At 33.1% G+C, this 26,849-nt stretch overlaps 2 protein-coding genes across 5 annotated transcripts; both read left to right on the top strand.

Moving 5' to 3' along the window:
• Positions 1 to 7,286: 7,286 nt before the first annotated feature.
• On the top strand, positions 7,287 to 23,100 carry LOC107945436 (phosphatidylinositol-3-phosphatase myotubularin-1). 4 transcript variants are annotated; one of them, XM_016879441.2, is made up of 19 exons: positions 7,287 to 7,539; positions 7,624 to 7,692; positions 7,943 to 8,017; positions 8,782 to 8,853; positions 9,518 to 9,587; positions 13,849 to 13,898; positions 14,628 to 14,917; positions 15,088 to 15,161; positions 15,247 to 15,310; positions 15,496 to 15,561; positions 15,946 to 16,045; positions 16,146 to 16,259; positions 16,764 to 16,933; positions 17,747 to 17,831; positions 18,190 to 18,402; positions 18,625 to 18,684; positions 18,815 to 18,879; positions 19,715 to 19,994; positions 22,192 to 23,100. In XM_016879441.2, exons 1-19 carry the CDS (start codon positions 7,429 to 7,431, stop codon positions 22,705 to 22,707), a joined length of 2,544 nt encoding a protein of 847 aa, XP_016734930.1. In that variant the 5' UTR covers positions 7,287 to 7,428; the 3' UTR covers positions 22,708 to 23,100. The 4 variants fall into 4 exon arrangements, with proteins under 4 accessions (XP_016734930.1, XP_016734931.1, XP_040964456.1 ...); XM_016879442.2 differs by lacking the exon at positions 8,782 to 8,853 and having other exon boundaries at positions 7,309 to 7,539; XM_041108521.1 differs by lacking the exon at positions 7,624 to 7,692 and having other exon boundaries at positions 7,310 to 7,539.
• Positions 23,101 to 23,208: 108 nt separating this feature from the next.
• Positions 23,209 to 25,334, top strand: LOC107941580 (cytochrome f). The gene is made up of 3 exons (XM_016875149.1): positions 23,209 to 23,315; positions 23,408 to 23,511; positions 24,673 to 25,334. Exons 1-3 carry the CDS (start codon positions 23,209 to 23,211, stop codon positions 25,317 to 25,319), a joined length of 858 nt encoding a protein of 285 aa, XP_016730638.1. The 3' UTR covers positions 25,320 to 25,334.
• Positions 25,335 to 26,849: the final 1,515 nt, after the last annotated feature.

The following is a 26,849-nucleotide window of genomic DNA, read 5'->3' as shown; positions in this document are numbered from 1 at the left end:
CATGTGTTATTGGGAATTTAGAGGTAGCCTAAACCCCTACTGTAAATTTCGAGTATAAGTTTTCTTGAACTATACTTGTCTTGTGGTTATATAGTATGCATGATATGTGATATGTGGCTTTGGTGTTTATTGTGTGAAGTGTAGTTATATACATGTAATAAATGTACATTATATATGTTATATGAATATGCTAGTGTTTTACAAAAGATGTTAATATGCAGTGATAGTACACGGTTAACCGATAAGTATTATGCGATGCTATTCAGATATTTTGGCCTTGTGATCTTAGAACCATTGGATATAGTTGGCATGCCATAAGATTGTGAGTACTAACTTATATGTGTAGAGATTTTGGGTGTTGAGGCCCTGGGAAATGTTTGGAGGGATAAAGGAATGTGAGCCAAGCTCCATTCAACGAGACATGTGAGGGGAAATGAGGAGAGTGTTAGCTATACACTTCACTTTTGGGACATGTTTAACTCTACGAGTCCATATGGTGGAAGGAGATCTGTGTATCCGATGTGTGATGATAAAGCTCACTACATATTTCACAATACAAGTTGTAACACCTCTTACCCTTGTTCATCGCCGAAATCAGGTAAAAAGTGATATCAAACATAAAATACATATTTTTATACAATCAAAGTTTTTTTTACAAAATTTTGACATAATCCCTTTTTGCAAATATCTAATCCCTCCTGCAAATTTTCAAAAACGCAATCCCCAATAAATTTAATATTTCAACTAATACAGCTATATACTTAAACATAATTAAATCATTCACGACATTCAAAGTAACCTCACTAGTAATTTAAAAAAAACAACCTATCAACTATTATACATTAACATTTTAAACTAAGTAGTAATTAGTATATATATATACACATATATATACATCCCATTAACATTAAGTCTTCTATACATGTCATAATTTAGAAATATTGTTTTCAAAATACCAAAAGATGTAGATAGTGTGGATGAGTCCCGACTCTATCTGATTTTCGAGTTGATTGATAACACTATAAAATAAGAGAAAAGAAAGAGGAGTAAGGATATAGCTTAGTAAGTATGTATGTAATTGATAAATAAATTTCGAGCATGTTTCCATAGATAACATAATTTTAATCAAACATAAATTTGTCATTTATTCAAATTCCAGCAAATTATTTTTCTGAGTCGCGGTCACTAAATTATTTTTATCCAGAGCTATGAAACTCCAAATTAAGATCCATAAATTTTCCCTGAAACTATACTCACATATCATCTTATCATAAAATTTTCAGAATTTTTGACTTGGTCAGTTAGTACAGTTTATTCTTTAAAGTCACACCTGTTTCACTGCTCAATATCTCTGACCTCTCTTCACTAAAAATGATTTATCTCACTGTACAGAATTTGGATGATATTTTTGTTTATTTACTTTGAAAATAGACTCATTAAGTATTCTAAGCATGTAAACTATATCTCATAATTATTTTTGTACAAATTTTTTAATGATTTTTGTAAGTCAGAACAAGGGATTTTGAAATCAATCTGACTCTACCTCACTAAAATTCAAATATCTCAAAATATACAACTCTTTTGCTTGCTCTACTTCTTTTATATGAAAGTAGACTCATTAAGCTTTAATTCCATATCTTATTCAACCAATAAATCAATTTCTACAATTTTTGGTGATTTTTCAAACTAACATCACTTCCACTATTCAAATCTGTTCTGTTTCATTTTCACTCATTCACATAACATTACAATAATTTATTTTGTAAGCACAGTACGAAACTTCATCACTCCAGTTACTCTTTTGTGACTTATCACATTTCAATCACATACTCATATTTGTTTATCAATACTCATATCCCATTGAACATGTCGGTATAGTAGCGGATATTCGGTGGTTTGCACATAGTACCACCCGTGTAATTATTATCATTCGATACACGTAGTAGCCTTCACATAGTACTACACACGTGATCAAACTTTCTGGTTCACGTAGTAGCCTGCACATAGTACTACACATGTGACCAAAGCCTTCCGGTACACATAGTAGCCTGCACATAGTACTACACATGTGACCGTTATCTATCGATACACGTAGTAGCCTGCATTTAGTACTTCACACGTGTTTACAAGCACTTTATTCAAGCCTTTCTTATTCCGAAAGTTTCACAGAGATTCTTACTTTTCAAGAATTTATAATTTATCCGTACACAAATCACAATTTCAATAATTCAGTCAAATCCCAGAACAAATTTAATAATTCAATTCAACTACTTCACTTATTACTTGCCAATGATATATCCACAATTCAAGTGGATTTTAATCGATTCAACTGTCAATTTTAAATTTTCTAATTGTTATATAACTATGTCATAATCAACAATTGCTCATACATTATAACAAAATATCACAAATAGTTATAAACAATGTATTAATTATATACTACTTACCTCGGTGAAAAATATACGAATTTTGCAATTCACTCCACAATCTTTTCCTTTCCCTTGTCGAGGTTGATTCCACGTCTTTCTTGATCTATAATAGAAAATTTAGCTTGTTTAATATTCACATTTATCAAAATAATCCTCGACTCAACTTTTGACAAAATTATGATTTTGTCCCTAAATTTTTGCATATTTACATTTTTGCCCCAAAGTTTGGAAATTAAATTTTATTCCTTATTCTTATGTTTTATAACATGCTGATCACTTTTTCCTTCTATGGAAACATCAAATTCTCACTCTAACTCTTACTTACGAACATTAAATATTTTTACCGATTATGTTATTTTGCTCGGTTTCACTTAAAATCGACTAGCAAAAATAGTATAACATAAATTCTAGCTTCATATTCCTCCATAAAACATCAAAATACATACATTTCACACGTGGCTAATTTTTCAAATTTCAACCCTAGCTCAAAATAACAGTAGAAATAGATAAACCGAGCTACAGGAATCTCAAAAATGCAAAGAACATTAAAAACGGGGCTAGAATGCACTTACTATGAGCTTGAAGAAGTAAAGAAACCCTAGATATGGCTTCTTTCAATTTTTGGCAGCAAGCAAAGATGATGAACCCATTTTTTCATCTTTTTCCCATTTTAATTCTATTTATTTACTAAATGACTAAAATGCCCTTACTAAAAAAATCCTATTTCACTTATTTCATGTCCATTTTTGTCCATCACTAACTAATGGTCTAATTACCACATAAGGACCCCTAATTTGAAATTCTATAACAATTAAACACCTTTGACATATGGAACTCAACTTTTACATTTTTGACAATTTAGTCCTTTTGACTAAATTGAGTGCTCAAACGTCAAAATTTTCGAACGAAATTTTCACAAAATCTTTCCATAAAGTTGTAGACCATAAAAATATAAAAATAATAAAATTTTTCTCATCGGATTTGCGATCCCAAAACCACTATTCCGATTAGACCCTAAATCGGGCTATTACACAAGTGCCATAATATCTCATCTTGCATTGTGTTATATAATTGTGTGCAACATGTTCTATGCTTGAACGATTATGAATATGTGCTGTGAGAATGACCTTTAGACTATGTATGATTTAGTACTATATGATGTTAAACTTAAGATTGTGGTACCTATGAGTAAACGACTGGTTGTGTTGCATGATGACATGTTTATGTGGTGGTTATCCTATTCATTCACTAAGCTTGCAAAAGCTCATTCCCTCATTTCAACATTTGCAGATTAGTGACGTAAGGGTGTGGGTGGTGTGGTTACCAAATGAGTGATCCAAGGAAGTCTGGTTATTCTTCTTAGGTGCTTCGTTATTTTATTATTCTTTTTGGGGAATTAGGCAATGTGGTAGAACAATTTTGAGATATTGAGCTTCACCATTTTGATTCACCTATGGGAATTTTGTGTTATTTTTATGCTAGAATACTTAAACATTGACAATGGCATGATGATATTGGTTCAGATTCACTTTTAGTATTTTGTATTGTTGATTAAGTCATATGAACAGTTATTTAATTTAGTACTTGATGTATGTTGATTAGGAACTATTTGTGATAAGTTAATTGCATTCCTATGCTGTATTTTTAGCTCCAATAGCAGATGTATCGATATTGGGCTTTAAAAATCGATACTTCTGTGAAATAAAACGTATAGGAAATAGAATAGAGATTTGGTATTGATACCGTTGCTCGAGTATCGATACTCGAGGGATAAATATCGATACTTTATCCTGTTGTACCGATATTTTTCGATAGATACTCGAGGGATAAATATCGATACTTTATCCTGTTGTACCGATATTTTTCGATAGATAGGTTTTTAAATCGAGAAACAGAATGCTCAATTAATATTGTTTTTCCAAGTGGTATCGATAACACTTCAGGAAATTATCGATACATGGATATCACTATCGATACTTACGAAAATTTTTATGAAATTTGCAAATTGATCCTTATGCATAACTCTGGTTGTTTGTATGATGGATTAACAGAAGATTTGCATGTAACAATGATGATTAACCATCTGGACGTATTAAAACCTGATCAACTTAACAAAAGATGTTTGATTTACTTGAATCTAACTTCCTGTTTAACGTAAACAAGACGAGATGGTGGTGTGACATCCCGTACTCGGGCTTGGCGACTAGGCCGAGTATAGGGTGTTACAAATTATACATAACATATAACACATACAGAGTCATATTAACTTACTCTTTTCAAATCCTTCCTTGGGTTAAACCTCAAATCCCCAATCACATGTCAAAACAGATATCACATTTCTTATCATTTCAACCACATGCGTATTCCTGTGAGTTCAGGGATTTTTTCTATGGTTAACAACATGTCCTACTGTAGGCAGCACCATATCGCTAGGTCGGTTAGCAACTAACATGCCTTACCAAACCTAGCACTCGCGCTAACCAATTAGTAACTAACATACCCCACCAGTGGCCCGCCAACCTGGTTAACAACTTACATGTCTACCAGTGGCCCATATACACGCCAATCTGGTTAGCAACTAACATGCCCTACTAGTGGCCCATCATATACTTCCACCTAGTTAGCAATTAGCATGCCCTACCAGTGGTTTAGCACATTTGCCATTCTGGTTTGCAACTAACATGCCCTACTAGTGGCTCATCATAATTGGGCACAGAGTTTAACCCAAGGAAGTCGTATCCATTTCATACTACAAACATGCACACACAGATGACCACATGGAATAGGTTCACAAAGTTCTATGCCAATGGTCTCACCTGAACTCTATGCTATGATAACCAAAATTTAGTGAGATACTCAAAATAGAGGGAAAACACAGAGAAGAGTAATGCAGACTGGATACTTACGGATAATCCTAACGAGGTTTAATACACTAACTCTATTGTTGCATGTACAACCCTTTCTTACTAATCTATCACTTCTTGATTCCTTTCTAACGAAAAACTCTTCCTTAAGCATGATACCAGAGTATAACAAAGCAAGGGAAAATGGAAGAAAAACCCCACTACAACAGTTTCACTGATATATATATAGTTCACACAAATCTCATAAAACTTACATGTGGCTAACATACAAAGCTAATTACCATATTAAAGTGGCCAACATAATCACTTCTAGGCAAAACTCACCTTAAGCATTCATTGTACCAAAGTTAATTTCTAACTAGATCTTAACAAGAAACCAACTAAAACTATACAATAAACACACATAAAAACTTTTCAAGAGAAGGATCTATCATTCAAAACTTTTCAAGAGAAAAACATTGATTGGCAGGTTCCCACAGTGGCCACGCCAACACATAAAAACTAGAGACCTATATTTCGCCAAAAAGCGAACCCTTCAACCAAAACATTATAGACTTATCAGAATAACCAAATAGTCCGCCAATCATGGTGCGACAAACAATACAAATTCAGAATTGCCAGATAGAGCACAAATCAGCCATACCTCGGTTAAAACTTAACCAACTATCCGCCTACACAAACCATCAACTAAAACTACACCGGGAAAAGTGTTACAAGTAAATCTTTAAAAATGTTGGTAAATCATTAGAAATTTGGTATGACGGAATGTTAAGTTGATTAGGTCTAGGATACTCAGAAAATTTTTAGAAATTTTGAGAAATCCTTAAAAATTTTGGTAATTCCTTAGATATTTTAGTATAACCTTAGAAATTTTAATAAATTCTTAGATATTTTGGTAAATCCTTAAAAATATTGGTTTCATTTTTTTTCTTTTTTATTAAGGTTGTGTTTGTTTCACTGAAAACAACTTTCGAAAAATGATTTCTGGAAAATAGATCAATTTTTTGAAAAAGTTAATATTTTCTAATGTTTAGATGATTCTCCGTAAGATATTTTCCATTCTTTGACATTTTTAAATCATTTTCTACAAGGTATGCTTAGTGAAACAAACACAACATAAATATATTTGTTACAAAATATTATAATAGCATTTCCTTTTGAGAATTGAAATTTATTTTATAATAATTAATATCATATGTAAACTTAGTAATAATTAATGTGTAATTAAAACTTAATTTAAATTACATATATGAGAGTCAATAATGACACATCAAAGTCAGAAGAGATAAATGAAGCTAAGCATAATTTAAACAAATACTCTCTACATAATTAAAATATTCCTAGTTTATACTATAAAACATTTATTATTAAATATTTATAAATTGTAATATATATTTATTATTAAAAATTAATATAAATACTTTCAATAATATATTAATAATATTATTTAAAATTAATTATTATTGTTCAAATTTATTATTAAAATAAAATTTTAATATTAAATAATTCATTAAAATAATAAATTGTATTGCTAATTCATTATATTATTATATATAAAGAATTAAATATGTGTATTTAATAATATTCAACATCGTAATATTTGATATTAAAATTTTAATATTTTATATATTTTCAAAACTTAAAATTAAAAATTATTATTATAATATTAAATTTGATTTAAGTTAATTTTTATATAAATTACGAATATTTTCTTTTCATAAAATGACTTACTTTTTTTAGAAAAGTAAAATAATTTATTTGAAAATGATTTTTTTTCCTTGTTCAATTTACTTTTTATGAAACAAATAAAAAAAATATTTTTATCAATAATTTTTTATGAAATAAACTCACTTTAAACATAAACCGTAGGATAAGCTGTTTGTAAGTAAAGGCGTCTCCTAAAAATAATTTAATTGTCAATCTGGTCCGGATTGGTAAATATCCTATTACATTTTGTACATGTAGCGAACAGCTGGAAAATCCAACCCGCCACACTTGCGGTCAACATTACTAATCCTTTTATTTCATTTGTTTGTCTCTCCGAACTTAACTTTTCAAAACCTTCGAAAATTAATAAAATTTCAAAAAAAAAAAAAAAAAAACACAGGAGGAATTGGAGTCAATACTCGACTGACATGGCTACACTTCGGCCGCCTAGATCGGTCTCCTCCCGAGACAGTTCTGATGGTAGCGAGAGGTTGGACGGTGCTGGTAGCTGGGACGCCCTTGAATGGACCAAAATTGAGGTTTTTCTTTTTGTGGATTCTAGGGTTGTTTTTTTTAATTACTTTATCATTTTTAATAAGTAATTAACAAATTTTTAACTGTAGCCGGTTACAAGATCTGTTTCTCATGTTAATTCGGAGTTTCTGCTTGAAGCTGAGCGAGTCATAGAGGAGGTTCTTCTGAATTTTTTTCTTTTATTTTTATTTCCTTGCGATTTTTCTTGAAATTATGGATTTTGAATTCTATTCATAGATAACTTAGATCACCGATTATCATTTTGATTGAAATGAGAAATTCCAAGATTGTTAATTTCAAGAATCTTGATAAGTAGGTGAATTCTGTAAAATGAAGTTTCTGCTTCTTTCTTTAAATATTACAATAGCATATCTTAAAGTAATGGCACTTTGGAATATCTATTTTTAGGGCCATGGTGTTGTTCTTGTTAATAGAGATGAGGCCGGAACTTTGTTCGTTACCAACTTTCGACTTCTCTTTCTTGTAAGTAATTTGCCTTATGGCATTTAGTATTTGGTTAACTATTGCTGTCTTGCATTATTTGGCCAACATACATCAGCATCACTTTAAGCTCTTTTTGGTGAATGAAGAAATTTTTGAGTAATAGCACATACAAATATTCCTAGATTTCAAACTTGAAATAGATGGCATTTTTCCATAGGGATTATAAAAATTAGTTCTAAGCTCCTGAAAATGCACTTAGTTACTTGGTATTCTAACAATGGAGTTCATTCTCCAGTTTTTCAAGCAAATGGGAAAATTTTATGTTTGTTTAAGAACTTCTTTAGATTGATATCAACCTTAATATTGCAAATTAAATGGTGACACTGTACTCTCTGTTTTGACATTAGTATCAGCATGAAAACTGTCAGTCTCACACTAGAATATGCTCTATGTGATACTCAGCTTTAATATGAACTCATTCTACATAATGCTTTTAATGTTGAGAAGAAAATGAAGATGACAGAACAGATGGAAGAGATGAAATGCTTTTTCAAAAGAACTCATTGGTATTAGAAGTGATGAGAATTACAATAGTGCTCGTATGAGTTGATGATACTAAAAAATGGGCGGGATGCTGCATATCTTTGGGACTTATTGTTTCTATTTCCTTTTATAAAACTTCATTAACATCGCATTTCACAAATTTCTTTTATACGCATGCATTAATAGTAATGTAGTAGGTTTTTTTTTGCATTTTTGTTACAACTTCAATGTAATTGATCTAATTTTCCTCTTTTCAAAAGAGTGATGGCACCAGAAATATTGTTCCACTAGGCACCATTCCTCTGGAAACAATTGAGAAATTCAACAAAATGGTAAGTTAATTTGTTGTTGAGCTTGGAGATATGAACTTTGAAGTCAATGTATAGACCCAATGGAATAATGCATCGCAACAACTTGAATGCTTAATAGATGTGGATATGACAAACTACATAAATAAAGTATGTTGGAATGAATTTTAGTGAGATTTGTGCAAAGCGTTGGGATTAAAAAGCCATTTCATGAAAATCTTTATTCATTTTTGACAAGATAATTGAACAGTAAAATTGTCACGAATTAGGTCAAATAAATGTCAGAAGCCACCTTGGTTATTCAATGCAGGCCTACGCAATCTTTAGAATATATGTGATCTAAGAGCGACTATGTTGTTATTTGTATTCTATTATTTGAATAACCAATTTCACTCATGGTACTTGAGAAGGTCTAAGCTGATAGGTCCCTTGCCTAGTTCCATAAGATGCCTAGACATCTGAAAAGAAAAAAGAAATAATAAAAGAATACATGCAATAGCATAGATAGGTTTTTAGTTCCTAACACTTGCATTTATATTATTCTTTAGAGTTTAGACTAAGTATAGACGTGTGTGCCTATATATAATACCATTTTTTTTTGTTTTAACTGTTGAATGCCCATATTAAATCTAATAATCGTCTAGGTGGATTGATTTAATATATTTTGCATTGATGGGGATTTGTGTAGGTAGTCAAGAATCAATCAGCTGCTCGCCAAATTGATAGATCTCCATCTCGTCGTCTCCTTCAAATCATAGGTATGCTATGTTTTAACGTCTTAATTGTTTAAAAAACATGTTTTCAGTATTTTAAATTTTGGACGAACATACTTATTCGTTTATTTTATATAAGTGGTCAAGTGTCTGTAATTAGCAGCTACGTGAATTCTTTCATTTTATTTCTAGTGGATAGGCTTGTAGATAAAAGAAAAAGCACCTACAAGATGAGCATTATGCATAAGGTAGTTGAAAAGAGAATATCCAAATACATATTGGGAACAATCTTTTCCCGTAATAAAATATGTTTGAAATTTTGAAGTTTGATGGGACATGAGGCTACAAGAAGTGGTAGGGGCTAGAAGGGGGAGAGAGAGAATGATTAGGGTTTACCTTTATTTGTAGAATGGGAGTATGGGTAGAATTATGACCATTATACTTCACTTTGGAATTAATGATTTAATAGATTTTGTAGATTGAAAAATAAAAAAATTACCTATAAAGTGTTTCTTTAGGAATTGTAGGAAATTGGGTCATACTTAAATTCTCTTCCTTGTAACGAAGGTAGAAATCAAGTGAATATAAAGAAAAAAATTATGGGTAAAGAAAAACTTATTATTCACTACTAGTGTCATGGTGCTAGAATTTTGGTCTGGTAAACCGCGCGACCTTAGGCGATAATTTTGCTTTAAATCCGCTTAAGTCAAAATGCGAGAATTCTCAATGAAATTTTCTAAGGCACCGAAACTTAGTGAAAGCAAACACAAATGAAGAAGCAATGAACAAACAACAAATGACACTAGAAAGGATTGCATACAAAGTGTTTGAGTAAATGCTCTCGAAGTATTCAATTACTCTTGAATAGGATGATTACAAATTAGGGGGAAGACTTATATTTATAGTTGAACTCCCCACGATACAACGATATAGTTTAAATTATATCGACAACTAAGATTAATGTCTATCTACTAGTTGAGAGTCCTAAAGAATTTGAACTGTTTACAATCTTATCCTTAAGATTACAATATTTACTTTGATAACTCTAAATTACTAGAGGGTTTCATTAGGCCATTAGGCTTTAAGTAGATGGGATTTTTCTATGTTTCACAAATCGGGCCACTCCAAGTGGTTTGAATGAGCCCAATTTAATCAGATGACTTTGTTGGGCGATGTTCTGCGCATTGGTCACGGGCTTCTATCTATGGCCCGTGACATTCTCCCTTATACATTTTAGTGACACTCTCGTCGCGTCCCTAGAATGATGTTGGTCTAACTCGTTTTGAAACCGCCACAATGCCTTAGCTGATTCCCAACTAGTTGTTTTGTTAAGTAGTTCTTTCCCTCGAAACATTTGCTTTAGCTTATGTCTCTGTTGCTATCTAATTCGAACTATTTCTCCCCTTTGTACATCTCTATCGTAAGAGACCATCGCTCTTGGGATCCCCTTAATCCTTACAAATAGGTTTTGACATAATTATTGTCGCTAACTCCGATTTGTAAGCCTCTCGGCTAATCCACTTTAGAATTTTGAAAGGGCCAATGTGTCTTTATCAGGTCAATGGTAAGTTATAACATAAAACATTAGAAAAGTGTTTGAAATGTACCTTACTAGTCGTATTTACTCTTTTTTACTGTCCAATTTGCATCACTTCTTTACCAACAAAGTTCAATGCACAACTCAGTTTTCTTATAGGTGGTAGCCCAACTAATAACTCAACATGCTTCATATCGGTTTGCTGCACCTTTAGCATTTTCGAGGAGATCTCTTTATCCCTCTGTATTACCAAGTCGATGTTCTCACCACAAGGAACATTCTTGGCTAGCTGCATTGTCAATAGTGTCTTAGCTCCACCCTTTGCGTCACGACTCATTTGCACAATGCATTCTTGTTGAGGATCCAAAATATATATATGTATTCGGCAAAAAGAATAAAAAAGGCACCAATCTAATCAAGAAAATTTAAGTCAAACATAAAGTCGTAATCATCTAAATAAATTGTCTCAAAGTCTTTTTTGTCTTTCTAATCATCAATCTATAGCTCAACTCTTTGTGTTACTTTACAGTCTTGATCCTTCTAGTTATTTTATTAACTGTGAGACCAAGTTGATTCGTAGCTCTCTCACATGAACAAGTTTGATGCCCCTGTATCAATAAGAGCACTCCTTTGGTTTGCGATTTTGATGTCCGCAAACATCAACCTTTTCTGCTTGCGACCTTTCTTTGCCTTCACAGAATTGAGTATCATCGTATCAAGCTTTAAAGTCTCATTATCTGGCTCCCCCTCTTCTTTACTAACCATAGTTAGCTTGGATTGCTGTAGGCAATCCCGCATTCTATGTGAACTACAACATAAGAATCTCTATATCGACTCCTTTTCACTCTTCTTCTCCTTTGGTTTGTTGTTGGGCTTTCACTTCCTCCTTTGTGGTTTTCCATTGCCACCATTGTCATTTTTAACTTGTCCCTCGTGATTTCCCCCACCGTTGCATGTCCTTTTAGGCTTAGAGGACTCAAACTTGTTTTTCTTCAAACCAAGCTCAATTAAGGACTCTGCTATGGTTATGGTTTTGCTAAATTCCTACTTGGCCAATGACTTCAATTCATCCATAAAAAAGAAGAATGCCACTTTTTCACCCAAATCAGAAATCTAGAATATCAGGTCACTGAACTCCCATACATACTCCCTAACTGGGTCTTGTTGCATAAGTTGGCGCAACTTAGTCCGAACCTCATCCTTGGCATACTTTTGGTAAATTTGCCCAACTCATTTTGGAACTCAAATCAAGTCCAAATTGTGGTTTCACCTCATTTCTCATCTATGGACACCATAATAAAAGAGCGACTTTAGTAAAATACATAGGATCACGGAGCTACTGTTTCATTCCCTAGAGAACATTGTCCACATTCCTTGTGGACCTAGTACCCTTAAACTCTTTAGGCTTGGGTACATCCATGTTAGGCTTGGGTGTCGCAGCCAACACCCTATTACCCACGGTTGCTTTGCAAAAAAGGAGCCCCTCAATCTCCTTCAAAGCTGCCACCATAGCTTCGAGAGCATCACTCCTCTCTGTTAACTGAGCCACAATGGAATTGAGAGCTCATTGCACCTCCTCCACATCGGCATTGAGAGTGTCCAACACTTGTCCTTTGAACTCATGTCTCCTCGTGTCCAGCTCTACAGTGCTTCTAGAACTACCTTGAGGCTTTCTTTCATATCACCCACGGAACCCTCGAGTTTGACAATCTTGCCTTCCAAAGTCGACAACATATCTCTTGATCCGTAAGTTTTCTTGGACCTCCACAAGTCTCCATTGGGAGATTTTGATCCTCTACTTCTTTCGTCATCTCAACTCAGCACTTTACGAACCTTGACTCTGATACCAAACCGTCACGGGACTAGAACTTTAGTCTAGCAAATCGTGTGACTTTAGAAGATAACTTTATTTCAAATTCGTCTAAGTCAACCTAACTCTAAAAAAGGCGATAATTCTTAAAGAATTTTTCTAAGGCATTGAGACTTAGTAGAAGCGAACACATTAGAGAAGAAACAATGAGCAAACAGGAAAAGGCACTAGAAAAGATTGCACACAAAGTGTTTGAGTAAATGCTCTCAAAGTATACAATTACTTTTGAATAGGATGATTACAAATGAGGGGAAAGTCTCTATTTATACTTGAGCTCCTTTTGATCCCACGGTACAGTTCAAATTACATCGACGATTAGGATTAATGTTTATCTACAAGATAAGAGTCCTAAATAATTTGAACTCGTTACATCTTATCCTTAGGATTACAATATTTACCTCGATAACTCTAAATTATTGGAGTGTTTCATTGGGCCACCGGGCTTCAAGTAGATGGGCTTCCATCTATGATCCACGAATCGAACCAGTCCAAGTGGGGTTGACTGAGCGTAATTTAGTCAGTTGACCTTGTTGGGCGATTCTGTACGCATTGATCATGAGCGGCTCATGACACTGGGTATCCTATTTATACAAGCCATATGAGTTAAAGAAAAAAGTAAAAGTAAATAATAACTCTAAAAAGACCTATACAAAATAATATCTAAAAAACTGATAAGTGTCACCAAAATGGCTAGATGGTTTTATAAGATTGTGTGGTCCACCTTTCCAATTCCTAGACTCCTACTAGGATTTCGAATTAGGTTCAAATGTCTACCAGAATTAATCTTGTTATAGTTTAATGCAAACAACTATCCTTTAGGTCATAGACAATGCTATTCTAGTTTTCTAATTTAATTGGTATGGAAATAATGGACCTAAAGGCTTCTCTTACTTTTGCAGGAAAAGATATGAGAATTATTGTGTTTGGTTTTCGCCCTCGAACCAAGCAGGTCTGTTTTAGCCATCTATTCTTTGGTTTCGTTTATATTCTCAGTATAATGTGTATGTATGTACTATATTTTATTTATTTGCTTTTTTGCACCTGAGCATTGGGCCCAGTTTTAGGTGAATGTATTCCCTACTCAAAGAGCTGACTCTACTCCCTAAATCTTTTTTTGTTTTTTCTTCTTGATAATATATGTGCATTTGTTATATCAATTAAGGCTTGAAGAAGTTTTCTGTTTAGTATTGTTTAAAGAATTTGAAAACACGGAAGGTGCAATTTCTGCTAAGCTTAGCGCATAGGATTATTTTAGATTTAAGGTGGGAGATGAATCATATCATGTTCCCTACAACCACAAACTGGTGATGGTGCAATTTCTGCTAAGCTTAGTGCATAGGATTATTTTAGGGTTAAGGTGGAAGATGAATCTTATATTCCATCGGAATAAATATGCCAGAATTGCATGGTAATGAACTAAGTCCATGAAAGTTTTTTCTAGGCATAACATGATGCTTTATCTTATTCTAGAAAAGGAAAATTTGTTTTAATTTTTTGGAAAAATAAACCCCTGTAATACTTGTACTAGTTTCAAGGAAGTTCAAACATCCTTTCCTTTTCAGTTCAGTTAATATAGAAAAGAAAATTAGTAAACTATCATATTGGTTGACCTTACATCTCAGAGATTTAAGTAATTTATATGAAGAAATTAATGCGGTTGTAAATTTTTTCTATGTAGAGACGTGTTATATTTGATGCATTACTGAGATGTGCAAAGCCAGCAAGAATTTGGGATCTTTATGCTTTTACTTGTGGACCGTCCAAATTCAGTAAGCCAAACTCAAAGGTGCGGTTACTGAATGAATACTTCCGCCTTCTTGGAAAAGGCTCCCATTGTGCATCTGTGAGTATGGTTGAAGAGGGGTCATTTACATTGTCTAATGATTTATGGAGAATAAGCAACACAAATTCCAACTATACAGTGTGTTCGAGTTATCCATTTGCATTGATTGTTCCAAAAAGTATTAGGTAAGGTATTGGGATCCCCTTTGAGATGGCAAGAGGAAGACATAAAAGGAAACCAGAGCCAGTCTTTCCTTATTTTAACTTTTGAATCAGATCGTTGTGGATAAGGCTAGTTTCACAATTATTGCTATATCTAAGGAACTAATCTTCATTCTGGAACTAATTTTTGCTAGTGATGAAGAAGTGATCCAAGCTTCAACTTTTCGTGCAAGGTGTAGGATACCTGTAGTTTCTTGGTGTCACCCTGGTATGTGATAATTTTTGTGTATGTCCCCCCCCCTCTCAATGATATATGTTCGTCCTTGATTTGTGATACCTGCATTGGATAACAGGAACTGGAGCAGTTCTTGGCCGTTCAGCACAACCCTTGGTTGGTCTTATGATGAATATGAGGAGGTATTACTTAGTTTTTGATGAACCCAAAGCCCTTCAGTGAGAAATGTATTGATATATATTGCATATCTAAAGTTTCTAATAAAATGATGCCTGGCTAAAATGATATCTATGGCAAACTTATTTTTTGGTTTTTCTTTCAAGGAGTATGGTTCATCTAATTTTTCGTTTTTATGATTCTTCTATAGCAATGCCGATGAAAAGTTGGTCGCTTCGCTTTGCACTCAACTTGTTGATGGAAAGGGTTCAAGGAGGTACTCTGTTTTGTTGATTCCTGTATGATGTCATAGGTCGTTTTTCCTTATCATAAGTATCAGCATCTACTTCCCTACTTTAAACTGCTCCTGGAATAAGTGGTGTATATCAATTATCAAATTAAAAAGTGTTTATTTATTTTATATTCCATTAGATTTTACAATGACATCATTTTCATAACACAAGGGAGCTTGCTCACAAAGAAAGATCCTCATGTTTTTAAGTAACCAGATTTTTAGAATATGCCTTGATAGTGTACATGTTTTTTGAACTTTTAATGGTTTGTTTCTGTTTTGCTTTTGTTCCAGAAGGATGAAAGTAATGTCCATATAGGAATTGCTAGTGTTACCTCTATTTTAACATTGTTTCTTCTGCCAATTTAGAAAGCTATATATTGCTGATGCAAGACCAAGAAAACATGCATTGGCAAATGGAGCAATGGGCGGGGGCTCGGAGTCTTCTTCAAACTATTTATATTCTGAGGTCTGTCTTAAGTTTGAGCTTGGAAGATATGCATCTCTACCTAACAAAATTTGGCTCTGTAGTTTTTAGTGCCCTAAGTTTTATTTGTTCTCCTTGTCAGATAGTTTTCTTTGGGATAGACAACATACATGCAATGAGAGAAAGTTTTGCTCGGCTTAGAGACTATTTAGACACTCACGGTGCCGCATCATCAGATGGAATGTCTTCATTTTTGGTTAGCCCTGCAGTTCCAGCCCTATTAAGATCTTGATCAGTTACTGGAAGTGCATTTAGAGAGAACCATGAGGATATTTGGTGCATTAACTTGAATAAAGTTTGTGAGGAATTTATGTGCATAAACCTTCTTCCTAAAGAAATATAATCTACGTTTGTTTCTTTTATTTCTCTTTTCTTTTGTGGATCAAAATCTAGCTGATAATACCAAGTGTGTACTATTATGATCCTTCTCCCCCCCCCTCCCCAAAAAAAGAAAAATAATAATAAAGGAATTAATTGTGTTGAGCTGTATTTATAGTATTTTGAATATGAATATGTTAGTATGCTAGATCATTCCTGATGTTTACTGGTCAGTCATCTTCTTAGAGCATCTGAGATTGGTATACATCAAGAACATAAGCTGACAAGACTTTCACACAAAGTTCTATGTGGCCCTGTCAACTATATTGATGCGTGATATTATTGTTGTGAACATCTAATCTATGGAAGTTGTAACTTACAGAGACATGGCGGTTCAACTTGGGGTGGAGGAAATCTCAGCAGTATGTCTGCTTCAGTATCAACCCTTGGTGACAGTGGTTGGTTAATACATGTTCAAAGTGTCTTGGCTGGTTCAGCTTGGATCGCTGCACGCATTGCTTTGGAATCAGCGTCTGTGCTTGTGCATTGCAGGTTAGTATTATTTTAATTCATGCCTACATTTATTGGTTTAATCTTTGTTGCATTTAAGTACTTTTATCTATTTGTTTTAAAGTTGATTTGAGGAAAGGCCAGTTCTTTCCATTGTCTTCGGACTTGTTTCTGTTAGTGATCAGCACTTGAGCAAGTGATATGGGTCTTTTTGGTTCAGTGCACTGGCATTATTCTTTTTTACTGCTCTCATTAGTTCAAATTATTCTTGCTTATATATCATTGTTTAACTGGTGGAACCTGTATCACTTTGTGAAATGGACTTGATGACTTCTCTTTGGTGCAATCAGTTCTTTTAACTTTTTAATTTGGTTTGATTGAGCTATTCACTTGAATCTGTTTTACTGGTAGTGAGTTGGTCAGTTGGCTTAAAACTAAAATTGTTGAAAATGAAAAAGGAAAAGAAAAGATAACATGTGAAAATCTATGTAGTAATTCAATCCTAAGCCCTGTAGAAGCCTCAAGGCAAAATTCATTGTGATATAAAACTTAAGTCAGATGTCAGACCCAGTTTATCTTATAAAATAAATAAAAGGAAGAAGATTAAAAAAAATTCTAGGTTTCTCTCCTCATCAATATGCCCTATGGTATGAGGCCACTTCCATGCTCATCTCACCCTCCCCCCCAAACCAAAAAAAAGAAAGAAAGAAAGAAAAAAAATCCTTCTAATCTCCTCAGCCATGCCAACAAATTCATCTACCAGTAATTTATGTGAATACCATTACATCTGTTGTTTGCCTTCTTTTTCTTTTCACATATCAGTTTAATTATCCTTTCTGGACTGTTTTAATGTAGTGATGGATGGGATAGAACAAGTCAGCTGGTTTCACTAGCAAACCTGATGCTTGATCCATATTACCGGACATTCGCAGGTTTTCAGGTATTTTTCTGAACAATGGCCTTTTCAACAAACAACCCCTCCATCTCTCTTTGCATTCTCCATTTTTAGAACCTATTTCTCATTTGCAGCACTACGGCCCAAGACACATTTTGTACTAGGTTTTGCTTGTACCTTTTCCTCTTCACTTCACTCAGCAAGACAGCATCACATATTTAGCATTACTTTTGAGAAAAATAGCTGTCATGTTCCCCCACCTAAAAGTGGTTTTGCAGTTTAAATTCCCTTTAGGCACATCCACGTGAGATGCCGATGGTTTTTCAGTGCCCTGGGAACTTGGGAATTGGGATAACAACTTGGAAAAATGTCTCTTATTCTGGATTATTACATCTTAATACAGGCACTTGTTGAAAAAGATTGGCTAGCTTTTGGTCACCCATTCTCAGATCGCATTGGAATGCCAAGTGTGTCTGGAACTTCATTTGATTTAACCAGACAATCTTCCACTGGGAATCTGTCATCATCTCCAGTACGCCAATCTTCTGGATCATTCACACCACAAACTTCTAATACATCTCATGCGCAGAACAATTATTCCCCCATATTCTTGCAGGTATCCGTGCTGAAATATTTTTGGTTATTCTTTCACTGAAGTTCCGTTTCATTTTAGTTTGATAATTTTCACATGTAATGAAATTGTGAAATCTTTGGGGGTTTCTATTTCACACAAATTATAATTAATAGATATCTTATTTTGATGCTGTTGTTAATTCATCAGTATAATTTCAATTCACTGATTAATTTGAGATCTGATTGTGCATTTGTTGTTTTGCAGTGGGTTGATTGTGTTTCTCAGTTGTTAAGGGTGTATCCATTTGCTTTTGAGTTCTCCTCAGTATGATGCATGGCATTCACTTCTTGTTTTATCAAATATAATTCTTTTCACGTGGCAATTTTTTTGACTTTATCCTTTATTTTCTCCATAGTTACTGATTTAGTGACATTCTTACTTTATGTTGATTTAGACTTTCCTGGTGGATTTCTTGGACTGTGTGCTCTCATGTCGTTTTGGAAATTTCTTATGTAACAGGTAATTTCTCTATTAGTAGCTTTAGCCTGCTGTGCCAACTTAAGTTTGCTTGCTGAAGAATTTGAGAAATGTGAAAATTGGTGGGAGAGGGGGGTGTCTGGGAAAAAATGGTGCAACAAACATTTAGGGCCTTTTACAGGCAATGCACAGGTGATCATTGTCCATTCTATCTATGAAACTTAAATTAATTCCCTCTGAAATAACTTTCATCTTTGTTTCCTATCCTCTATGATCTATGCCTTACAAAATATCTAAAATTTATAAGATACTCTTAAAGTCAGAGGCTCAGAGCAAACATATTCTCAACCATGGCTTTACTTAAAATACGTGCACTTTGCTTCTGAGATTACAATGGGGTTCATTCAATTCGATTGTTGAGAAAACTAGCCATCTGTACCCCTATCATTCATCAAAATTCTACTGCTTTTTAAATTTTCATAATTTGGCACTTGATGGGAAATAGTGTATATTCCTGCATAAAACCTATGGGCATCTTTATTCTGGAATCATTGTGTTTATTGTTGCAATCTTCTGCATTTATGAAAGATCAGATGATTTATAAGCTTGTAGAAATGTGGAAGAAAAGCACATTGTTCTTTCTACCTTCAAGTCTGAGTTCTACAATTTGTTTCATAAACTTTTGAGGAGCCTAAATTATTTCCTTCACTGGTTAGTCCAAAAATTGTGGGTAGCTGCATTAGTACATAAAGGAAGTTTTATATATTTCAAGATGACCTCGTTGTATTGAAAGTAACAATTTTGTTTTCCTTGCCATTCAAATTTCCTCCAAACCCCCTTTTGAAGTGTCAAGTATTTTGTTTATTTATATTTTCAGTGAGAAGGAGAGAGAAAAATGTGGTATCTATGAAGCATGTGGATGCTTGTGGGCCTATTTTGCTGATCTGCGTTCTTTGGAGGGGAGTTCTCATGCCCATTATAACCTCTTCTATGATCCATTGAAACATAATGGGCCAATTTTTCCTCCAGCAGCTGCTTTGGCCCCAACACTTTGGCCCCAATTCCATCTTCGTTGGGCTTGTCCTTCTGAATCCCAAGCTGGTGAACTTGAGGCTGAATCCAGGAGCATGGCTATAAAGTTTTCTGAACTGCAAAAGGTATTTGAAAACAGAGAATAGAAAAAATCTCTGTAAAAGAAACAGAAAGATAATTGAGGAATTCTAAGCTACTTAATAAAAGAAACTATCCTATTCTAATGCTTAGAATCTGTAAACTTTTGAAATTAGTAGCAAGAACTCAGGAAATGGTATTGAGTCATCAAGAAAATATAAAAATAAAAGGTTATAATATGCTGTTAGTCCCTGTACTTTGAAAAAATTTGAGATTTAGTCCTTGTATTGAAGAAGTTAAAAATTAAGTCCTACTTGTTTGATTTAAAAATCTTTAGTCGAGTCATTAAAATTGTAAGTATTTTTTGTCTAAATTTGTCAACTTGGAATTTTGATTAGGCTGCTCTCGTATGACGTGACATATGATTAACAGAAAATAAACATGTTAAATTGACAAATTTTTATAGAAACTAGCAACAACAATAATGATTACACTAGCATTTTTAAATTGAAAAAGTAGGAGGATTGAATTTTTAACTTTAAAAGCACTGGGACCAAATCTAAAATTCTATACGAGTACAGGGACTAACTGCGCATTTTAACCAAAATAAAATAATACCCTAAACTAACTCCTAGAAGTCTGGAAATAAATAAATCCTTGACCTGTCAACACCGAACACTCCCCCTCTAGCTGGTGAATAGATGTTCGTTCCCAGCTTGTCCACTGGCACTTCAAAACTTGGTTTAGGCAGTGCATTTATAGGGACATCTGCTATCTGTTGTTTGCTAGGCACATAGGTCAAGCAAATTAACTATTTTTTATCTGATAAAATGCATATTTATCCCAACATATTTTGTTCAGTCATGATGAACCGGATTTTTTGCAATACTTATGGTTGCCTTGTTATCTCAAATACTTTCATAGGTTCAGTACTAGGCACTTTCAGTTCTTCCATAACCTCTTTAATGAAATCAGCTCACAAGTTCCATGTGCAAGGGCTCTAAGGCTCTGCTTGGTATGGAGGATAAATTTTTCAATTTATTGGTTAAGCTACAAAGAAAGAAAATGGTTATGAATCTTAACCATTTGATTAACAAATTTTCCATCCTCCATACCAAGCCGAACCTAAGGGCTCTAAATTTAGCCTCTATGCTGCTGCGAGCTAACTGGTTGCTTCTTGCTTCTCCAAGAACCAAATTCCCCCAAAGCATTGTATAGTAATCTGATGTGGACCTCTTATCTTCAACTGAACCTGCCCAATCTGCGTCAATAAATGCCTCCTCACTTCTCTGCTCATTTTTCTTTAACAACAAGCCTTTACCTAGAGTAGACATATTCAGCCACTGAAAGATCACCTTGTTTGCTGTTTCTTAGAGGAGATCGAATCTCAAAATGTTGTGCTGTGTTTTCCAGATCCGACTACATTTCAATGGCCATGCCCCATATCTCCTTTGCTCTCTGGTAGAATAAATAAGTCTGGCCAACCTTGGGTTTCAAGGAATTAATTAACCATGCCATGATCATAATATTTTTCTGACTCCCAAGTTGAGTAACCTGCTTCTCCTTTGTTGGGTTTTACCTTTGCACATATCATGTAACCAAATTTTCCTTTGCCTCGAATTACCAACATAACCACTTGAGACCATTCAAGAAAATTGTTCCCACTAAAGTTTGTGTTGGGTTATTTGGAGAGAATGGATTTCCCCACCAGTAGAAATCGTAGATGAGGATATACTACCAGAAGGTTCAGATAACACCTCCGAATATTCCTCTAGAGTCGCATCTGAAATGACTGTTTAGCCAAAATAAAAATCAGAGGAAAAATAAATCTGATACCATGAAAACAGAGGGTAGGAAGAATTTCTGTAGAAGAGAACAGAAAGAAATTCATTGTTATGTGCCATTGAGGAATTCTAGGCTACTTAATACTAGAAACTATCTTATTCTAATTCTTAAGAGTGTGTAAATTAGTAGAAACTAGGTAGCAAGAAATCAGGAATAATGTGGAGTAATGGAGAAAAATTAAAAACAAAATAATATTCCTAAACTACCTCAGAAATATGGAAATTAATAAATTGGTGAGCTGTCATCAGTATTAAAATTTTCAGTTTTTGTCCACTAATTGTCCCCTTTGGTTATTTAGAAAAACATGGTGTACTGGATAAATTGGGAACATGTAACAGTACTCGCTAAGCACAATATATATTTTTTTAAAATATTTATTGGGTGCTGCAATGCTAACAGGCTAAAGAAGCAGCTGAAATGAAAGCTAAAGAGTACTCTGTGGCCATGGAAACATTGAAGGCAGAATTACGGAATGAGAAACGGCTCAGTAGCTCTGCAGTGAACTTGGCCCAAAGAGCCAGCAAGGAAAGTGCTGCCATTAAGCGAGCCATACTGTCGCTGGGGTGCAGGGTTAACTACACAAGTAATGGTGACTGTACTGTTGATGTTGAAAGTAATCCAACAGGATCTCAAGAAAAAAGTATACAGTCTCCTCCTAGAAAAGAATCTGATGGTACAATGGAGCGTGATGACAACTCAGATTTGTCTGTTTCAGTTACAGTTGTGTCAGATGATGTTTCCAGCAGTCCACTCGGTCAAGTATGTGAAACTTTATGTCCTTTGCGTACACGGGATGGCAGCTGCCAGTGGCCAAGTGCTGGTTGTGCTCAGCTTGGTTGTCAGTTTGTTGGACTGAAGGCAAATTTTGATGCATTTGACCACCTGTCTATTTACGATAGTTATTTTGAGTCTTAACTGAAAATTTGGATATGTAGTTTCGGTATATAATCAGATTTCACAGATTCAATACAAGAAGCCACAACTATGGCTCTTTTGTCAGAAGCTGGCCTGGAGGTGAGGCAAAAATGTACTGCCCCAGCTTTTCAGATTGGTCTGGGGATATGTTGTTTAGAGAATGCAGTCATTTGTTATCTATCTAGTTTAGATATGATGAACAGAAGCAAGAACTTGTTCGTTTTAGAGGCTATGTGATTGATGCTGGCTTGGTTTTTGGTACCATTCTTCAGTATCAGCTGCTATTACATGGTCATTCCTTTCTGGAATAAGATTAGTGAGTGTAAAGATTACGAGACCTACTTATTTTCTGCCATTGCCCCATAATCAATGCATACCGATTGACTGACTTCATACAGGTTCACTAGTAAAATTCCTTTTCTTGATCTTCATATGTTCTTTCTCACTATTGTAAACAATGTGTCTTCTTGGGAGACGGGAAGATAGCTTAGTGCCGCTTGAATGAAAGATGAAGCTGAAATGACTGGCATGGAGCTCGATCCAATTGCCTCAGGAATGTCTTCTTTTGGTCCATTTGGTCTTCCCTCTGTTCTAGGAGTCAAATCCATGTATGCCAAGAAATTCTGAGTTTCAGATGAAATTAACCCCATGAAGATTGTAGATTATGTCTGAAATGATGCATGAATATTGGTGCTGAAAGACGAGGGTTTTCGAGGCTTTCGGTGTTGTTCAGAAGCTGTCCACATTTCCATGCTCCAAGCAACTGCAATCGGAAAACTGGCTCTGCGCTTGAAAGCTACGAAGGTAACTACTAAACAGAGGTAACAAAGTCAATTTTTTGCTAAAGTTTGTTGGTGAAAAAAAAGTAGTTTTCACTAGGAAAAATAAACTTTACATATTCACTGCATAACATCGTAAACTTATGCCATATTATAGGCCCGTCAGTATGTATTTTTGTGTCATAATTGTGTTTAAAATATGTTTATATAATTTTGACATGTTTATGTATTAACGTTGTATTTGTGCATTCTGTGTTGTAATGTGTTTAATGTTATTCTTTGTATAACTTCTTGCATGTTCATGGTTTGGTGGTGTGTTTTTGTCTGTGTTCGTGTTTTAGATTTTGTATATTGTGAAGGGCATAAGGTCAAAAGATTATAAAATTGTTGGTTAAAATATGCCATTGCACTTTTATTTCTTGAAATAAATTCTTTTCTTAAATTTATTAGTGTGACATTTTAAAATAATAAAAAAAACTCGATAGTCATATAACTAAAAAAATGGCTGTAATAAACATGAATTTAACAAAATAATTTTAGTATTGTTAATGGCTACACTTGAATTTTAAAATTTGAAAAGTAAAGAGATTAAACTCTTAAAAATAAAAGTACAATTTGTGGCACCTTTAGTTTGTAGGAATGGAATCGAATAAAATAAGATAAATTATGTATAAAAATATAAAAGGAATAAGTATTAAATGGTATTAATATCCTCTAACTAATTAAATGATAGTTTATTTATATTATTATCATTTAAATATGATATTTAATAATAAAATATAAAAACAAATTAATGCAAAATTTTATAATAAACTTTTTTGTACAATTTGTTATCTATAAATATATTTAATAAATTGAACTTAAGAAATTACTTACAAATATAATTGAGCAATCCTCTTTTAATTTTAAAAGAAAGTAATATAATAATTAAATGTTAATTTGTTTTAGGGTATTAATACTCTTTTTATTTATGCTATTATTCAAAATTTTAAATGAGTTAGTATTACTCTCAATCAGATTACCAATTTGGTTAGGAAAATTATAAAAATATTCTTTCATAATTAAAATAAGTTAAATAATTAGAGATATTTTAATATTTACTTTTAAAAGAATAATAAAAATATACACAGTACGATTTGAACCCACATTAATCAACTATATTAACAAAACCTTTAATTTACCATTTAACCAGGTTTTTTTATTTTTTTATTTTATTATGATATTGAGGTTCCACAAGCGGTACTTCCTGATACTGTATTTGAAGCGGTTGTTAGAATTCCTTATGATATGCAACTGAAACAAGTTCTTGCTAATGGTAAGAAAGGGGCTTTGAATGTGGGTGCTGTTCTTATTTTACCAGAGAGGTTTGAGTTAGCCCCGCCTGATCGTATTTCGCCCGAGATGAAAGAAAAGATAAGCAATCTGTCTTTTCAGAACTACCGCCCCACTAAGAAAAATATTCTTGTGATAGGTCCTGTTCCTGGTAAAAAATATAGTGAAATCACCTTTCCTATTCTTTCCCCAGACCCTGCTAGTAATAAGGATGTTCATATCTTAAAATATCCCATATACGTAGGCGGCAACAGGGGAAGGGGCCAGATTTATCCCGACGGGAACAAAAGTAACAATACTGTTTATAATGCTACGGCAGCAGGTATAGTAAGCAAAATCATACGAAAAGAAAAAGGGGGGTACGAAATAACCATAACGGATGCCTTGGATGGACATCAAGTGGTTGATATTATCCCCCCAGGACCAGAACTTCTTGTTTCAGAGGGTGAATCTATCAAACTCGATCAACCATTATTTCTATTAATTACATATATATATTAATAATGTATTTGATCAAGTTGATGTTACAACTTAACTCGACATCACTTAAGATTGATGACAACACAAGGTTAAAAAATCTATTTTTTATTTATTTTAATATCGTACATATTTCATGGGTTGTTATTAATTAGTTTCAAATTATACGTTTCATTATTTATTGTATGTTATTTTTAACATATATTTGTGCTCTAAATTTATGATTTTCACACGCATACGCGTGTGATAGGATTTCTAGTTATTCTTAGATGCATATTTATATTTTAAATAGGTGATTTATATATATCTATCTATATATCTATTCTATATTATTATTTAAGTCCCTATTTGAGTTTGTGTCACGAGTCAATCGGGCACCAAATCGGTTAGAAAAATTACAGAAATATTCTTCTGTAATTAAAATAATTTATATCATAAGGATATTTTAGTCTTATTATTATAACAAAAACCAATAAGTGCATATGATAGAATCTAAATTCACACCAATTGTAAAAACCTTTAATTTATCATTCAAAGTTTTATTTTGATATTTTTATACATTGCAATTTTATTATGCATACTTTATTACCTTCATCAATTGTATATATTAATAATGTATTTGATTGAGTTAGTGTCACAAGTTAACTCGACACCGACTCAACGTTGATGGCAACACCATGACCTAATTTAATCTATTTTTTATTTAAAGATTGTATATTTTTAAACCATACATTTTATTATTTATTATATGTTATTACTAATTTTTAAATATAGATTTGTGTTCTAAATTTGTAGTTCCCACACGCATACTCATGTAATAGGATTCCTAATTTTCTTTAAGGGTATAATAAGGAATTGCATCACCATGTGACATGGATTGTCAAATAGCGACAATATTGCACTGTATTTGAGCAACTAATGAAGGGTGATTTTAACATTTGCTGTGTCGGAGCTGAAGTTATAAATAGGTAAAATTTTTATGGAGTTTCGTTTTTCAAAATAATAAATCAAACCGATTGAATCAGAAACTAGTAGTTTGATCGATTCAATTCTTGCTCTTGTAATTGGAACTTTGTAGTTGTTCTAAAATTGTATTACATTAGCACTTGAAAATTCTTTAAAGCAATATGTGGCACAATTTCATAATGTTATATCATCAAACTATTATTATTTCTAAAACAAATAATTAATTTTTTATATTTTTCAAGTTTAGAGATAAAAATGAATTTAATTATTAACTTCATATATTAAAGTGGATAAAAAAATTATAAGTATCAATGTGGATCTAATTGTGATAAAGAATTATGTTATCCTTAAAAAATCATTATTAATTCCTTAAGCTATGCAATTAATTTATATGATTGTAAGTATTTATAAAACATGTGAGACATAATTTATATAATTTACTAAAAAATAAAATAATTAGTAAAAAATTTTCAACATGCTATTATTTAAGCTTGGAATTATGCAAACTATTTAATAAGTTAAATTCACATTAACTTAGAAAATAAATATTTAAAAATTACATTTTAACTAATTAATAATTATTATAAG

This window comes from Gossypium hirsutum, chromosome D12, assembly GCF_007990345.1.
Source record: "Gossypium hirsutum isolate 1008001.06 chromosome D12, Gossypium_hirsutum_v2.1, whole genome shotgun sequence".
In the NCBI taxonomy this organism is placed as follows: Eukaryota; Viridiplantae; Streptophyta; class Magnoliopsida; order Malvales; family Malvaceae; genus Gossypium; species Gossypium hirsutum.
The sequence above is the reverse complement of the archived record's forward strand: the minus strand, read 5'-3'. Positions and strand labels throughout refer to the sequence as shown.

Excerpts from the sequence above, each read along its gene's own strand:
- LOC107945436 (XM_016879441.2), top strand. The coding sequence starts at position 7,429 with ATGGCTACACTTCGGCCGCCTAGATCGGTCTCCTCCCGAGACAGTTCT. Across the intron at positions 7,540-7,623 it reads TTGAATGGACCAAAATTGAG|CCGGTTACAAGATCTGTTTC; the intron begins GTTTTTCTTTTT and ends TTTTAACTGTAG. Across the intron at positions 8,854-9,517 it reads TTGAGAAATTCAACAAAATG|GTAGTCAAGAATCAATCAGC; the intron begins GTAAGTTAATTT and ends GGATTTGTGTAG.
- LOC107941580 (XM_016875149.1), top strand. The coding sequence starts at position 23,209 with ATGAAAGATGAAGCTGAAATGACTGGCATGGAGCTCGATCCAATTGCC. Across the intron at positions 23,316-23,407 it reads GTTCTAGGAGTCAAATCCAT|ACGAGGGTTTTCGAGGCTTT; the intron begins GTATGCCAAGAA and ends TGGTGCTGAAAG. Across the intron at positions 23,512-24,672 it reads TGCGCTTGAAAGCTACGAAG|AACCAGGTTTTTTTATTTTT; the intron begins GTAACTACTAAA and ends AATTTACCATTT.